Source organism: Mesocricetus auratus, unplaced genomic scaffold (genome assembly GCF_017639785.1).
Source record: "Mesocricetus auratus isolate SY011 unplaced genomic scaffold, BCM_Maur_2.0 Super-Scaffold_15014, whole genome shotgun sequence".
Taxonomy (NCBI): Eukaryota; Metazoa; Chordata; class Mammalia; order Rodentia; family Cricetidae; genus Mesocricetus; species Mesocricetus auratus.
In genome coordinates this window covers 896211-911755 of record NW_024429186.1, presented here as the reverse complement: position 1 = coordinate 911755, position 15545 = coordinate 896211, and the positions used below count along the sequence as shown (strand labels likewise).

General features: G+C 47.1%; 1 protein-coding gene and 1 long non-coding RNA gene across 7 annotated transcripts; one reads left to right on the top strand and one right to left on the bottom strand.

The window, feature by feature from the left end:
• Positions 1-3277: 3277 nt before the first annotated feature.
• Positions 3278-8943, bottom strand: LOC121139185. 4 transcript variants are annotated; one of them, XR_005876033.1, is made up of 4 exons: positions 8809-8943; positions 7254-7360; positions 6453-6521; positions 3278-4797 (listed from the first exon to the last, which is right to left on the bottom strand). It is a non-coding gene; the product is annotated as an uncharacterized LOC121139185 (long non-coding RNA). The 4 variants fall into 4 exon arrangements; XR_005876031.1 differs by having other exon boundaries at positions 3278-6521; XR_005876032.1 differs by lacking the exon at positions 8809-8943 and adding an exon at positions 7458-7533 and having other exon boundaries at positions 3278-6521.
• On the top strand, positions 8082-13536 carry Sp8 (Sp8 transcription factor). Of its 3 annotated transcripts, none has more exons than XM_005084464.3 (2): positions 8082-8271; positions 9318-13536. In XM_005084464.3, exons 1-2 carry the CDS (start codon positions 8251-8253, stop codon positions 10809-10811), a joined length of 1515 nt encoding a protein of 504 aa, XP_005084521.1. In that variant the 5' UTR covers positions 8082-8250; the 3' UTR covers positions 10812-13536. The 3 variants fall into 3 exon arrangements, with proteins under 3 accessions (XP_005084521.1, XP_040598244.1, XP_040598245.1); XM_040742310.1 differs by lacking the exon at positions 8082-8271 and adding an exon at positions 8282-8672; XM_040742311.1 differs by lacking the exon at positions 8082-8271 and adding an exon at positions 9028-9162.
• Positions 13537-15545: the final 2009 nt, after the last annotated feature.

The window sequence follows — 15545 nt, the reverse complement described above, 5'->3', positions numbered from 1 at the left end:
TCTAAATTCAGGTAGGAAAGAGCCTAAGTTGCCTAATGCCTCTCTGAAGAGGTGACCACATAGACATCAAACAAAAGTAGCCCTTTCTGCAGGCAGGACAGAACTGATGGGAATAATCGCTTGGATTCCTGCAGTTTCCACCTAGATCTCATTCATAAGCAAAACTGTTGTTTACTTAGGAGGAGGAAAATATGGTGAGTGTGTGGCTCTTTGGGCCAATAACATTTCTAAGTGCTGCAGAACTCACTGACCAAAGACTTAAAAGATCCTTAGAGAATGACTTGTGCCAACACTTCCATAGAGAAGAGATGAGCTGGAGATGGGGGAAAGAGAGTGCCCAGCCTAGTCTTGGGGGCAGGACACAAGGCACCCAGCAAAACTGCTGCAGTTTCAGGCGCTTAGGACCAACCAGCGCAGACACCCAGTTCTCCTAGGGGATCCAATTTAACTCATAGTTGAGAACCACCTGGCTAACCAGGGAAAGGGTGGGCTCTTGAGTCCCTTCCCTTGAAGGCACCTGAAAGCCATTCAGTTGAAAGCAACTCCCTGTAGCAGAGAGACTAGCACAACACTCTTCCTGAATAGCTTCTGAAGCTGTGGTCTCATTTGTCGTTTACAGACCTGGTACATTTCGAAGAGCTTGATGGTGTTTTCAGACTCCTTCACTGCACTGTCAGCCTTCCTCCAAAATCGGGTTTTCCGTTTTCCTCTTGGCTTATTTTACTGAGAAACCTGTGAACTCACACATCTGGACCCTCTACGTGCATAGGAGCCACTGAGAGAAACAAGCTAGATTTGAGATCTAATGAGGGTAGATTTTAGTAAGAAGTCCAGGAGAAGGCCACAAGCAAACATATCAATATCCTTCATACACAAGCAAGCCAAACACTAGCACCTCCTCACAAGAACCCTTGGCTCTTATGTCCTTTAGAGTGGCTTCTGATATCCCCACTTGAGAAAATAAAAGTCAATACAAGCCTGTGCCCAAGTTTTGGTTGGGATTCAATATTCTAAGCAAAATATGCTCAACAGATGATAGTGGAGATGAAGCCAGAAAACAACTCCAGCTATTTAAACTGCCAAATGAGACATAAAGCTGCATTGTAAAAATCATCTGGAAAACAGGTTTTCCCATTGAAGTCGCTATGTGTTAATTACTGTGAGCTGGAAGGCTGGAGATCGAACGCCTGGAAGCCGACTTTCACCCCGCATACGTAAACGGAAAAAGTGCTGAACCGCAGCCAGAGGGCTCCTGCCTGGACTCATTGCCATGCATGCCTAGACATTAATATGTGTTCATGGAGGGCTCGTACAGTACGAGGTGTTATTTCCTTATAAAGAAACACCAGGTCTCGCTTTCCATTCTTCTTACAAAATTATTCGCATTATTTATGCTACATTGAGCGATCTAATTTCTTCGTGATAGTCAGCTAATTGCTCTGGCAGGTAATTAGAAGCGGTTTACAACGCAAAGGGCTTTTGCATTGCCCTTCGGATTATTAAGTTGCGCTGTAAATTATACTATATTTGCTGGGGAAAAATTCTTTTGAGCAAGTTCTCTTCCTGCGATCCGAGATGAAATCACCCCCACCCCTCCGTAGCCACCCCCACTGCCACCACACCCCCTGCTTTTCCTGGACTCAGAGTCGAATGATTCTAAAGCACGCGATTTTGTTCGTGTTCACTGGGCCGAAATAACGTGGCCATTATGGCCTGAAATGGGCCAGGTTTGAAGCGAGCTTCCTGCGCGCCGGCAATATCCAGCAGGCATGTGGGAAAAGAACGGTTTAAATGGGGACATCTGCTCAGTGCTGCTCATCTTACTCTTACAGCCAGGTCAGGTTAAGAGAATAACCTGTTCACCACCTTTTTTCTTGTTAATAAGACTATTAGAAAAAAGCAAGAACACACACACACACACACACACAACAGCACTAATTGACTGCCATATAAGCAAAAGATCACATATGCACACACACACACACACACACACACACACACACACAGCAACAGCTACAGGAGGAACTGTAAAATATAACCATTGAATGATTTCATCGGAAAGGCACAGAATTTCCTGCAGAAAAATAACCCGTGAAGAACATCTACATATGCGAGTGCAAAAAAAAAATGCTCCCTATAGAAATGGATTTGTGCAAAGGATCTTAAGAACTCAAATTAAGAAAATTAAACCAAAAGTAAACTCTAGTGAACATTTTCTTCCTCGGGCTTTTAAGTATTTTGGGACCCCCACACTTTTTTTTGATGGTGTTGTTTTGATCTGTGCCATCTCTTGGGTCCTGATGATGAAGCCCAAGGAAAAGCATTCTAGGTTGCTCCATGGTTTTAGAAAGGGAACTGTAACCCCTGTCGCAAACATCCCCATTTTCGAACCGTGTGCTCTGATCTGAGCACATGTGTGGTAAAGCCCAGAGACCCAGAGCGGCTCCTAGATTATTTGTAATTAGACACAATTCCCAAAGTAACATTTATCTTCCCGAAACTGCGATTGCAATTGTCAACCGTCTGGAGGAGAAGGCAGCAGGGTGAGCTGGGAGCATTGCTTCTCCCAGGAACAGAACAGAATGAAAAGAAATCAATAGTGTTCAGGATAAGGATTTAGTAGTTTTTAACTCTGCATGTTAGCTGTGAGAAAGTAATATATAATATCAAAAGAGAAAACAGCCCAAACAAATCTATTTCAGAAAAAAAAATCAGACACACTCATCTGAATGTTTAAGCTGCTGTTTGTTTGGTTGTTTTTTTTTTTAATACACCAAGTCTGCACAAGAACAGCAACACCATGCCATGCAAGCAAGCAAGCCCTTTTCCTTACAAGTGTTTCCTTCATTTACATGATGAAGAAGTATGGAATGCTGTGAAACTGATTATCAGTTTCACCTATGGGCTGGGAAAGATGAATCAGAAATAAACCATAGAATATATGTCTGCCTGCAGAGCTAGAGCAAGGCCACATCAACCTGCTGTGAAGACATGAGTATTGCATGGGGATAGTAAATGGGAAATGTGCTTTTTCTTTATTTAAATACGCTATACACATATAGTGGAAATTTGGGGGTATGATTCTTTGTAAACCAATCTCTCTCTCTCTTCTCTCTCTCTCTCTCTCTCTCTCTCTCTCTCTCTCTCTCTCTCTCTCTCTCTACCTAACTATCTTGTTAAGACGACTGTTTGATGCATGGGGGCAAGTCCCTCTCTGCAGACTGTATGCAATTTGAATTACCCAGTTAAAGGAAATCAAAGCTCATAATACCCTAGGTTAAACCGGTAAACATCTTTTAATTATGAAGTGATCCTAACTTTGAATGCTTTAAAAATGACAGAGAAGAAAACCAATAAATATTAAGGAGAAATGGAAGAATATATCGAATCGATTCAGACAGAGGCAAAGAGAAAAAGAAAATACTCTCATTTATTCAAGAAATAATGCTTTGCGAGAGTCCCCGGGGACAGTAGCTCAAGAGTCATGGCGGCTTCGCTGTGGCCAACAAATGCATCCAATTAAGCGATGCCAGGAAAGTAGGGACCCGGCTGTAAATGTGGCCGGACAGTTGAAACCGAATAACCTCGCTAATAGGGGCTATTGTTCAGCGTGGAAGTTCCCATTTTCCAATCAGGAAAATACAGCCCTCTCTCAGCTCCAGCCGACTGATCCCTTCCCACCCACGGCTCAACAATCTGCCACCAGCGAGGGGCTTTTATTACGTCCCTTCCCAGGAAATGTCAGGCAAGTTCTTAAGTAGAACCACCCGAAAGCAGGGATGGGCCGTGGAGGGGGCACTCGGGAATCCACAGGTCCAATCCTGGCCGGGCTTTTCTTTTCAACAGGAAAGAAACTTTGACCACAGAATTCCCAGCAGCCCCCACCTACTCCCACCTGGTTCAACCCTCTCATCCCGTGGCCGCCAGCGGCGCTCGCCCGGCTTCACGCTTTATCTACGCGTTCCTGCCCTGGGTGCCCACAGTGGGGAAAGGGCGAGGCTGTCCCTTCTTATCTTGCCTGCCAGGGTCGCGCCGCTGGCACCGCGCTCCCTGGCTCGCTCGCGGAGGACACCCGCGGGTCAGCTAGCAGAGCTGGGCACTCGCCGCCGCCAAGTCTCTGGCTATCCAGACGCCTGCAGCTGTTTTATCCGTACCCTGCAGAGGTACGCGCGCAGTTACCGTGCCTTCATCCACCAGGCTTTCCCTATTCTTGCCCCCTCTCTTCCCCCACTTTATCCTTGTATAGGTAGACCATACTTGTATTCAAAACTATATTTGTTGTAAATGTGCTGCCGTACAGTTGAAAGCATGGATAACTTTGATATTTTTTTAAACTATAAATCTCCATTTGTATTCAGTGGTTTCAAATGCCTTTATTAACTTGTCTCGGAATCTACGCATTTTAATTTATTAACTAAGAAGCAGAGGCATATCTCACTCCCTGCTCTCCGGAAAGAGAATGTAGGGATCAAATCACCCTGATTTGCTTTTAGGACCTGGTTTCTTTGGTCGCTAGAGATTCTTCAACCCCGCCTGCAAAGAGAAACACACACACACACACACACACACACACACACACACACACACTCACCCCAAACCTTCATCACCACCAACCAAAAAAAAAAGTCTACATTTCTCCTTTCTCTGCTCCATCTAAAGAGATGATGATATATACTGTAGCTGCAAGGTGTTAGATATACTTGAGTAAGTAGTTCCCAGGATGTAAATTAGGTCCCAAAAGCTGTTGTCCAAATCGAAGAAACAGAGAAATTAATCTGGGAGACTATCCATCATCACCTGTAATAAAGAGAGCGACATGGATGAGACAGATGATATGATTAAGGGGCTGTGGTCGTTTTAATTAACTTTTTGCTGTCCTGTAATGATCAAACTGGTCACCAGACCCGGTCAATAAGCATGTTAATATCAAACAAATAAAACCAGGGATGATTAAAAACCTCCTGGTTTATTAAATTTGAAATTCAAATGAAATTTATGCTGCAGATGCATACAGAATGCTAATAGATTTAGCTTTATTGATGGTGGATCCCACAGGTTTGCAAGAAAACAGCACACTGTCTACCCCTGTTCCTTTCCAGCATGTTAAACTTCTTATTGGGTGGGGAAACTTTTAATTGGTGCCTGGAAACCTGAACTTCCTGTATTTCTACCTCCTTTTCTTTAAACATCTCAATTATTACGGAACAATACTGCAAAGCAATGATCAATATCAAAACAGGTGAACTGAACTCTGCCCTCAATGGCTCAAACAGGCTGTCTGTATCTGTCATGGACTACATACAGTTCTCTTCCATGGTACAGGATTCAAGTGTGCTGGGTTACTTCTCCAAAGTGTGGTGGTGGTGGGTGCCATAAAGACTAGTTTCATTTAAAGTAGAAGCAAGGCTGTGAGTGTTTTAACTTTGCTGTTCCATAGCCTCATGGTACAAACACTAACCACTTCATGAGGGAGGGGGAGAAAGGAAGTCAAAGGAGAAAGAAGCCCTTGACAAACCCCTCACTTCGATAAATGTAAGCAAAATGTGTAAATTTTGATGTATATAAATGTATGCATGTATATGACACATTAGTGACAAACTGATATATATTTCTAATGAAAACTGCACATAGAAACCTTTACAAGCCTCCAAAGCTGAAAGCAAGCATCATGCAAATTGAAGAATCTAGTATTTTCACTAAATTCACACCAACATTGTGACTCATTGTCATAGGAAGAATGACATGTGATTCTAAAATGCATTTATACAAATGAAGTTTATCTTAGAGTTACTTAAAATTGAGTAGCTCAAAATTGCAGTCACGTGATGCTGAGTTTTTCTATTTCCAGGCAGTTTTGAGGAAACAGTAGTTAACACCTCTGTTTACTCTCATGCTTTAGCATTTAACTTTTTAATAGTCTTGCCTCTTTCCCTTCCAGAAGATAGGAGCATAAAAAGATAAAATAACTATTCATAGGAAGGAGTCTCATTTCAAGGCACTTCCTGCCACCTTTGAGAATGACGGTATTGATTAAAGTTAAACCCCAAATTTGAACAACTGTATATTAGGTTCTTAAAATGAATATCATTACAGAAGGAGACCAAAGCAATGAAGTTAATTCTCTTTTATTTGTTAAACGGAGTTCCCTCCTTCCCCCACCCCTTCCTCCTTCTGGGCTGGCCTGTCACGCCTTCTCAACACGCTAAAATCATTCAGAGGGGCTTGCAGGGAGAAACACGACATTTATGGTAAGCATCAGCCTTCAGAGAAAGAAAGCAGTTCATTAATTTGCTTCACACTTACTTCAAAGTATGTGGATGTCCCTAACTCCCTTAATCAATAGATATGATGTCCAGTCAATACTGGCACAAGTGAGAGAGAAAAAAAAAAGACTCAGAAATGCAAACTCCTGCATCACAAACAACACCCTCAAGAGTGCAGGTGAAACTTACAGAAATGACGAAGCCTGATTTGGACATCAGCAAAACCCAGGAGGAATTTTTTTTTTACAGTTTCAGATGCTGCAATGAGAGAGGAGAGAGAGAGATCTGAAGTCAAAACAGAGAAGTTCTGTCATGTACTCACATTTTAATCAATTCCCCCTTAAAATTAGACTGATGAGAGTTTTCCTAACAGGGCAAAATAGGAATGACTTTGGTTTTAAAAAGCATGAATATTCAATAGGACTCCAAGGACTGGATTTGTTCCCTTATTCTGATGTTGGCTTTTTTTTTTTTTTGTGGTTCAAGAAGTTCAGTTGTGGTGACCAGAGAATTGTAATGGTATTTCTGAAGGCAATTAATAATAAAAACAAGAAACAAGAGACTACAAAACGCAGCGAGTTTGAAATGCACATGATGACTCGATCACACTCATAGATGGTCTGCTCGTCTCACAGACGCCTCTATAATGTAGCCCAAGCTTTGTCAAAAGCTCATTTCCATTGCCACATAAATGAGACCAACAGATTTCGGTCACTCTGATTTTTCTGTCAGAAAGGCACAGTGGGGTTTCCTGTGAAAACTTCTAAATTGGGTAAAATGCTCCTCAATTTCTCATCCAATGGGGGAAAAACCACACCCCCTTTTGCTCCCCTCACCATCTAATCCTTTTGTAATTTTACTGCACGCCGAGGGACAAACACACCTCCTCCAGGACGTGCACCTCCCGAGTCCCACCTCGGGAAAGGGACGAGGGGGTGACCAGATCAAAGTACTGACTGGAAGACGCAGGCACACACATGCTCCACATACATCATCACCTCCCTCCCGAGCCTTTCCATCCTTCTGTTTGCCCGAAACACCCGAAAACGGAAGGTATCAAGATTTTCTTCAAAGCTATACTGACAGAGTCCAGGAAGCTGAGAAACAGAGAAAAAAAAATCACTCCATATTTTATGTTCAAGGAGGCAGAGGAAGTGGATAACTTTAGTAGGGCTTGGGAATATTTATTTTTACCCGGCCTCACTCAACTTCGCAGTCAGTTTCTTCGGGCCGTCCATCTCCTGTGCACGCACACTTTATTGTATTGTCCCTGCTCCCCTACCCACCCCCCAGCTTTGGCGCGCGCGTGCACACGCGCGCACACACACCCTTCTTCCCTTCTCGGTCGCGCGCGCACGGGCGCGCACCCCTCACTCCACCTACATTTAACACTCGCGCGTGCCCCTCTCCGCCCGGGACTGAGCTCCTGGCTCCCTAGGCAAGAGGGTCTCAGTTACCTTACACACTCCCCAGCTCTGTCCCCTGAACTCCTTTGTCACACGCACACACACACACACACAATCTCCCGGTGGTTTGCACGACCTGTGTGTGTGTGTGTGTGCACGACCCTACTGGGCCAGGACCTTGCGACCCTGCCCCAGCTCCCCCTCCAGCTCTCCGCATTTCTCTCCCCCCCGAGGGGTGGGGGTGGGCCACACTCGCGACCTTTTTACACGCGCGCGCGCGCACACGCACACTTTGCGACACTCTCCACCGCCGCCACCACCACTAACCCCCTCTTCCTCCACCCCCCACCCACCCCCGCCGGCGCCGATGACCTCACGGCGCGCGCGCCGCGCGGCCCAGCGAGGCCGCAGATTGGTTGGCCGCGCCTCCGCGGCACTTCAAAGCCGGAGAGGGAGCTACAATTGTGGCGGAATGGGCGGAACTGATCATTGTATTGCACACCTCTTAAAAAAAAACACTGCCTCTGATTTATCAATATAAAAAAGATCCTCTGAGAGGAGGAGGAGGGCGCTTCTGTGTGATGGCAACTTCACTTCTAGGGGTGAGTCTCAGGATCTTCTCTCGCTGGTTTAATTAGTTTCCTTTTATTGCTGATCGGAGGGGGTTAAAGTCGCCTCGGCCAGGCCACGGGCTATCAGTCTCTCTATTGAGAGCCCCCCCCCCGCCGCCCTTAAATACAAGTGAGTTTAGAGAAAAAGAAAGGGGGGGGAGAGGAGGCAGAGCCACTTTTTTTTTCAGCACAGGAAAGGTTCTTAGGGCATTGAGACCCGCCACCTCGCAGCGCCCGGCTGCTCCCTGCCCGGGAGACCAGCGCGTAGCCCCTACTACACTCGACGGTTTCGAGGGGGAACGCGAATAAGTTTTTCCCCCTCCTGGGCATACTGCGGATTCTTCCCCTTCCCCTTAATTTTTTTTTCCTCCTCAGCCCGCCTTGTATTGCAGGTACGTTGAACTCGTCTTATTTCTACCATTATAGATATACTTAAGAAAGAAAGAAAGAAAGAAAGAAAGAAAGAAAGAAAGAAAGAAAGAAAGAAAGAAAACTAAAAGAAAGGCTGGAAAAGCGAGTAAGCCTTACAGTTCGGCCTCTTTGGGGCCCGGGAGAAGCAACCAAGGATGGGTTGAGGGGGACCGGAACAGGATTTTCAAAGCTCTCTCCGGATTGCAGAGTAGCGATCTTAAACGCAGTCCAGCGATTTCCCCAGGTGGCACGGCAAAGGAAACTTCTCCCGCCCCAGTCTGGACTTTCTGTTCGCTTGAGAAAAAAAAAAAAAAAAGGCGTCTAGGGCTTTGTGCACACAAGAGTGTTGTCTTAGGTGAGAATTCTTGCTAAACTCCTTCTTTAGCGTGGAATCAGACGCCCGCAGCCAAACTTGTCCCCTCCTGTAGAGTATAGGAGGCAGCCGGGCGCCGGGGCAGCTGGGGGTGTCAGGTGAGTTGGTGGCAGCGTGCCGCAGCGAGAGATGGGGGAGCAGTGGGGCGTCTAGAGGCTACCGGGGGACTAATGCACGGTTCTTTCCTCCCTCCCCCACCGGCCCCTTTGCCCGCCACCCCTCCCCCACCCCTCTCCTCCGCTCGGGGTCTCAGGAAGAACCGAGGTTGGGATCCACTCCTCTGGCCATGCTCGCTGCTACCTGTAATAAGATCGGCAGCCCCAGCCCGTCTCCCTCCTCCCTGTCGGACAGCTCTTCTTCCTTCGGCAAAGGCTTCCACCCCTGGAAACGCTCTTCATCCTCCTCCTCCAGCAGCTGCAACGTAGTGGGTTCCAGTCTCTCCAGCTTCGGTGTGTCCGGGGCTTCCCGGAACGGCGGCTCGTCCTCGGCCGCAGCGGCGGCGGCGGCGGCAGCAGCGGCGGCCGCGGCCCTGGTGTCCGACTCGTTCAGCTGCGGCGGCTCGCCGGGCTCCAGCGCCTTCTCCCTCACCTCCAGCAGCGCCGCCGCCGCGGCCGCAGCAGCGGCAGCCGCCGCCTCCAGCTCGCCCTTCGCCAACGATTACTCTGTGTTCCAGGCCCCGGGCGTCTCCGGGGGCAGCGGCGGCGGCGGCGGGGGAGGCGGCGGCGGCTCCGGGGCGCACTCGCAGGACGGTTCCCACCAGCCGGTGTTCATCTCCAAGGTGCACACGTCGGTGGACGGGCTGCAGGGCATCTACCCGCGCGTGGGCATGGCGCACCCGTACGAATCGTGGTTCAAGCCCTCGCACCCGGGCCTGGGGGCCGCGGGCGACGTGGGCTCCGCGGGCGCCTCCAGCTGGTGGGACGTGGGCGCTGGCTGGATCGACGTGCAGAACCCCAACGGGGCGGCCGCGCTGCCTGGCTCGCTGCACCCAGCCGCCGGGGGTCTTCAGACGTCGCTGCACTCGCCACTCGGAGGCTACAACTCGGATTATTCGGGCCTGAGCCACTCGGCTTTCAGCAGTGGCGCCTCATCTCACCTGCTCAGCCCGGCGGGCCAGCACCTCATGGACGGCTTCAAGCCGGTACTGCCCGGCTCCTACCCGGATTCGGCCCCGTCGCCGCTGGCCGGCGCGGGCAGCTCCATGCTGAGCGCTGGGCCCGCGGCGCCCCTGGGGGGGTCCCCACGCTCGTCCGCCCGACGCTACTCGGGCCGAGCCACCTGCGACTGCCCCAACTGCCAGGAGGCTGAGCGGCTGGGTCCGGCGGGGGCGAGCCTGCGGCGCAAGGGGCTGCACAGCTGCCACATCCCCGGCTGCGGCAAGGTGTACGGCAAGACGTCGCACCTGAAGGCGCACCTGCGCTGGCACACGGGCGAGCGGCCGTTCGTGTGCAACTGGCTGTTCTGCGGCAAGCGCTTCACGCGCTCCGACGAGCTGCAGCGGCACCTGCGGACCCACACGGGCGAGAAGCGCTTCGCCTGCCCGGTGTGCAACAAACGCTTCATGCGCAGTGACCACCTGAGCAAGCACGTGAAGACGCACAGCGGCGGCGGCGGCTCGGCGGGCTCCAGCGGCGGCAAGAAGGGCAGCGACACCGACAGCGAGCACAGCGCGGCGGGCAGCCCGCCTTGCCACTCCCCCGAGCTGCTGCAGACCCCGGAACCGGGCCACCGCAACGGCCTGGAGTGACTGTGGCGCAGCCTCCCACCTGGGTCCCGTCGGGCTTGTGTGCCTGGCCCAGGGTCGGCTCGCCCGCTGTCTCGCGCTCTCTTCCCCACTCCCCTGTTTCCCCTCTCTCCGGCTCCCCTCTCCTAACTTTATGAAAGGGATGCGGACCGTAAGTAAGCACGCCTCGGTGGCTGGAGTCCCAGCTCCCTTCTGCGCGGTGACAGCCAGGCCGTGCTTAGTAGGAACCTGCTCCTCCAACTCCGCGTTCTCGGAACTTTAAGAGGGCAGCAGCCTCTGCAGTTAGGACAGGGTTAATGGGGTGTCTAATGGACCCCCGGCCTCTGCGGCGGCGGCGGAGCGCGCAGTGCTCAACGGGCTTGAGCAGGAGCTGTGGGGAGGGAGAAGCGGGGGGTCAGGCAAGGCACCCCCGCCTGGACTCCCGAGCGCGCCGCCTGGGCGGGCGGCTGTTCCACTTGGAGCACTACCCTGCTCGCAGGCCTGCTGCACCCTGGCCGGGTGAGCAGAATTTAGCTCTCCCCACTCACCTCTGCCTAGCTCTTTGTGCCCTGCGGGTGAACCGATGTGAGGTCTGCGAAGGGGAGTCAGTGCCGCTACCCTCTTTCATCTTTGTGACTTTTTTTTTTTTAACTGAAAAACTGAGAGGAAAAAAATAAACAAGCAACCTTCCTCTTAGCTTCCCGTTTAGGTAATTTTCCTCTGCCTGTGAGCACGTCTTTCTTCCCAAACTGCTAATATTAATCCCAAAGTTATTTTGATCGCAGTAACTTATGGGGTGGGGGTGGGAATGAGGGTAGGTGTCTTTTTCTTATGCAAAAATACCCCCCTTTCCGGTGAGACCAGATCAACCCTCTTCGTGTTTGTCCTTTTCTACCTCGTTTTTCACCATTCCCGAGCATAGTCTCCCAATCTTTTTTTTCTCTCCCCCTTTAGGTTAGTCCAACAGTCAACTTATCTACTCATTTCTGTAAATTATTGCAAGTCATTGAATATTTTAGGATTAAACTCTTTTTCTTTGTGATTTTTAACTCAAGTGAAGAAGCTTATCGTTTATTTCAAATGAGGCTGTGGCTTAAATGCCAAAAGAGGGAAATAGGAAATAAAATTAAACTTTGTAAAATATATCTGAACCTAATGGTTTGTACAACTGGAAAATCGTTCTAGATTAGTTTTCCTTTAAACATGACTCCGCCGGTGTGAGGTGTGAGGTGTGAGGTACATTGTCCAGGAGACGATTTTGTATAGTATTTTTCTTGTACATTACTTCCGGTAAATATTTGAAAATATATTGAAGTAAACTTGATTTTTTTTCTTTTTGTCAGAAGAAAATATTAAGAGTTATTGCTGAGGTTCTGATGAGCTGCAGGTTTTTTTGAACTCGATTCTGGAGGTGCAGAGCCACACACGCACTTTCCGGGCCTAGTTTTGCTCGAATATGAATTTAGATAGGTATCAAGCTGTAACTAAGACACTATTTGATAAATGTTGGATGACATTTAATTTAATGGCGCATGTACTTATTTGCATTTGCTGGCAGTTCAGGCGTAGTTAAAGTGAGAGTTCTTCTATACTTCATAATAACGGGGTCTGCCAAACCCATGTATTAAATAAATTGTCCAAGTGATACTCGACTAACTTTGGCCTTTGTGTATTTCCTGAAGGTGATATTGTTAACTGTTGACAAACACTCCTGACACTACATTTAAGTGTTGTTTGCAGAGTCTGCAAACTAACTATTCATTGTAATGTTGAAATAATTTGGATATTTCACATTGAAATGAAAAGCCTTTCTCTGGAACATTTTAGACTTGCATTTTAAATGCATGAAATGTAATTGATTTATTTGTAATATTTTAAATGGTATTAATAAACTCAGATAAAAGACTAGGTCAGTTAATTTGTATTTTTTCCCCTTTTAAAACTATGGGCATTTGCATTTTATCTTCAGTTTTAATGTCTAATTTAAACAAAATATGACCCTGTTTTGTGGTAATATTTAAATATTTGCCTTTAAGATATTATGTAGATGGAAGGTCTATTTGGCAAAGCTGTGTTTTCTTTATTTACCAAGATAAAGATTATAGTGTCTAAGATGTAATTAATTATTTACCATTAGATTTAGCTCATAGCATCAGGATTTATTGACCTCTTAGAGCATGCAGTAATTCACCAAACAATTCAAAGTAATTTCATGTTGCTGCTTCCTTCTCAGTCTTGCTGGCCTTTGATTGCATTTAGTATTTAAAAGGCCAAGACTTAACATGAAAGATCAATACATCTGAAATAAAAGCATCGTTTGGGGATAACTTCTGTTGTTTGGAGGCAGAGGAGGTCAACCTAACAAAAGCTTGTTTTTTTTTTTCTTTTTTCTTTTCCTTTTTTTTGGTCATTCTGTGTCTTAGCTAAAGATTCTGCAGAGGTAAATATCAGTAGATTCCTGTTGAAATGAGTTATCTGTTCTTTAAAAGTCTCTAAACAGCCACCAAAGAAAAGGAAGGTTAAACCTTAATCTATCTACGAGGCTATTGTTCAAAGGTGTCAATGATGCCAATAAAAAAACATTGTCTTGTTATGTTTAAGTGCATTTAAGCAATGGGTGTTCCTTGAGCCATACTTTGAAACATAATATACTTTAAATGTTGATTGATGTTATATCAAACTATTTCACTATTAGATTAATATTATTTTGAATCAAACTGAATAAAAAGTTAGTGTGTTCAGATTCTAACAAGTTTAGCTTCTTTCTTTCTGTTTGCATGCTCCTCACGCTCAGTTCAGCCTTGGTATTCATCTTGAATTGAAAAATTTTCATTGAAATTTATGTAAATTCATAATGCATAGTCAAGTAAAAAAAATGCAGGGGATTATAAATCCTGTATAAAGTCTGGGCAAAAGCAATCAGGTTTGTAGTTCAATATGTTGCATAATAATACAGTTGGTGCCCAATCAGCAAACAGCCTTCAATCTAGCTGTCCAGACTCACACTCAAGCCCTTATGGTTGTAGATAAACAAGTTAATTTGATATTTTGGGACACTGTGGCTCTAAGAAGTGGTTACTAAGAAAAATAAAATAGTTTCTGTCACTTTTTTCCTAGGAATAATGCAGAACACAGTTTAAGTGTTTCTTTTTTTGTTGTTGTTGAAAATTGCAGCAGCTGGGGGATGCGGAGAGGCCAGTTCTACAGTTAATGTAGAGGCAGGTAAGCCGACAGCTGCTTGGTACAGTCTTAAGAGTGAATATTTGATTTGAGAGGTGGATTATCTGGAAGATGATTGTTTGGGGTGCAGATAGTAGGGCTTATTTTGGTCTTGTAGTTGCGCAAACTTTCACTTTCTTCGGCTTCCCTCTGTGTAGCTTGGCTTTAGTTGTTTTGTCGTCCCCCCCTCCCCCGGGCATGCAACAGTATTTCTAACTTAGTTTAACCCAGAGTGGGTCGAGTTCCCTTTGGGGGCTGAACATCGCATCTCTTTGGGGAGGAAGGAAGATGAAACACAAAAGGGATTCTTTTCTGTGTAGTCTGATAATGGCTAGAAACTCAGTGCTATGAAGCCAGAGTGGCTGTCACTTTGAACCAAAGGACAAGCTTCCGGGCTTGCAGATCAAGGTAGAGTCAAACTAGCTGTTGACCCAGAGGTCAGGCCTGCGTGTATCAGCCCATCCTCCCGAGACTGGGAAGGCACTGCCCTCCTCCCCAAGGGTTGGTGTTATCCAGCCCTCCTAGTTCCTCCCTCACCCCTTCCCCAAGCTTGAGTCTAAATTTACCCCACCTTGCTCGCTATCCCCCCCCCTTACCCCCGCCGGCTTCTTTATCATCGTTCTTTTTCGATGAGCTTGTTCACTTAGGTATATGGCTGATTTGGTAAAGCTGGACTGTCCGCTGAGATATGTTACGCATCAAACCACTGCACGGTTCCCTTAGCCTTGGCATAACTTCTCAACTGGGTTCCTTAGGTAGGGAACCTACAGCTAAGCCCAGAAGCAGGCAATGAGCTTCTTAAGTAGATCCGGTCTACCATTCACATTTTTGTTTCCCCGGCGAATCTTTTGGTCAGGTTACTAAACGGAGAATTTTTATTGAAAATAAATGTTTTATTTGTTATAGAAGATTACCTCACTGAGGACGAGCGCGGGCTGCTAAATTAAAGCAGAAAACACAGGGAAAGAGTGTATTTTTAAGTATACCCAGACTGCCTAAGATAGTAGAGATAAATTTTACTCATTTTTCATATAAATGAGGTACCGATTTGATCCCAGTATTTTTTGAATAAAGTATGATTCAAATTTTTCCGCCTTAAAAAAAATCCTTGGGTACAAACAGGCATTTCTATTTCATTTCTGCCCCCTCCCATCACTAAAATAACTTCAGGTTCGGATTCTCTAGCCCCTCAACCCCACCCCGCTTGTTTCTCCTCCAAAACAGCCTTTAAATTCTACGACTGAATTTGGAGAAGAGCTGTTGTGTAAGAGGGTGATGCAGTCCTAGTACTCTTCGGATTCACGCCGCAGTTCTCCTCGGCCGTCCTCGGAAGGCTTTGCTCAGCACAATGGTTGCTGTTATTTAAAAACTAAGATGCAGAACTTGCTTGCGCCCTGATTTCCTGCTTCCGGATTAGGGGAAAGCCGGTAATCCCTGGGTGTCCAGGACCTCAGCCCCTGATTCCTGGGGCAGAGCGAGAGGCCACCCCGTAGACTCTCCCTGGCAACTGAACTTTGATTCGCTGCTTCAGGAGGGAGG

What these genes read in the sequence shown, in the direction of transcription:
- Sp8 (XM_005084464.3), top strand. Translation starts at nt 8,251, where the DNA reads ATGGCAACTTCACTTCTAGGG. An exon ending in TGGCAACTTCACTTCTAGGG is followed by an intron (nt 8,272 to 9,317) that starts GTGAGTCTCAGG and finishes TCGGGGTCTCAG; the next exon opens with GAAGAACCGAGGTTGGGATC.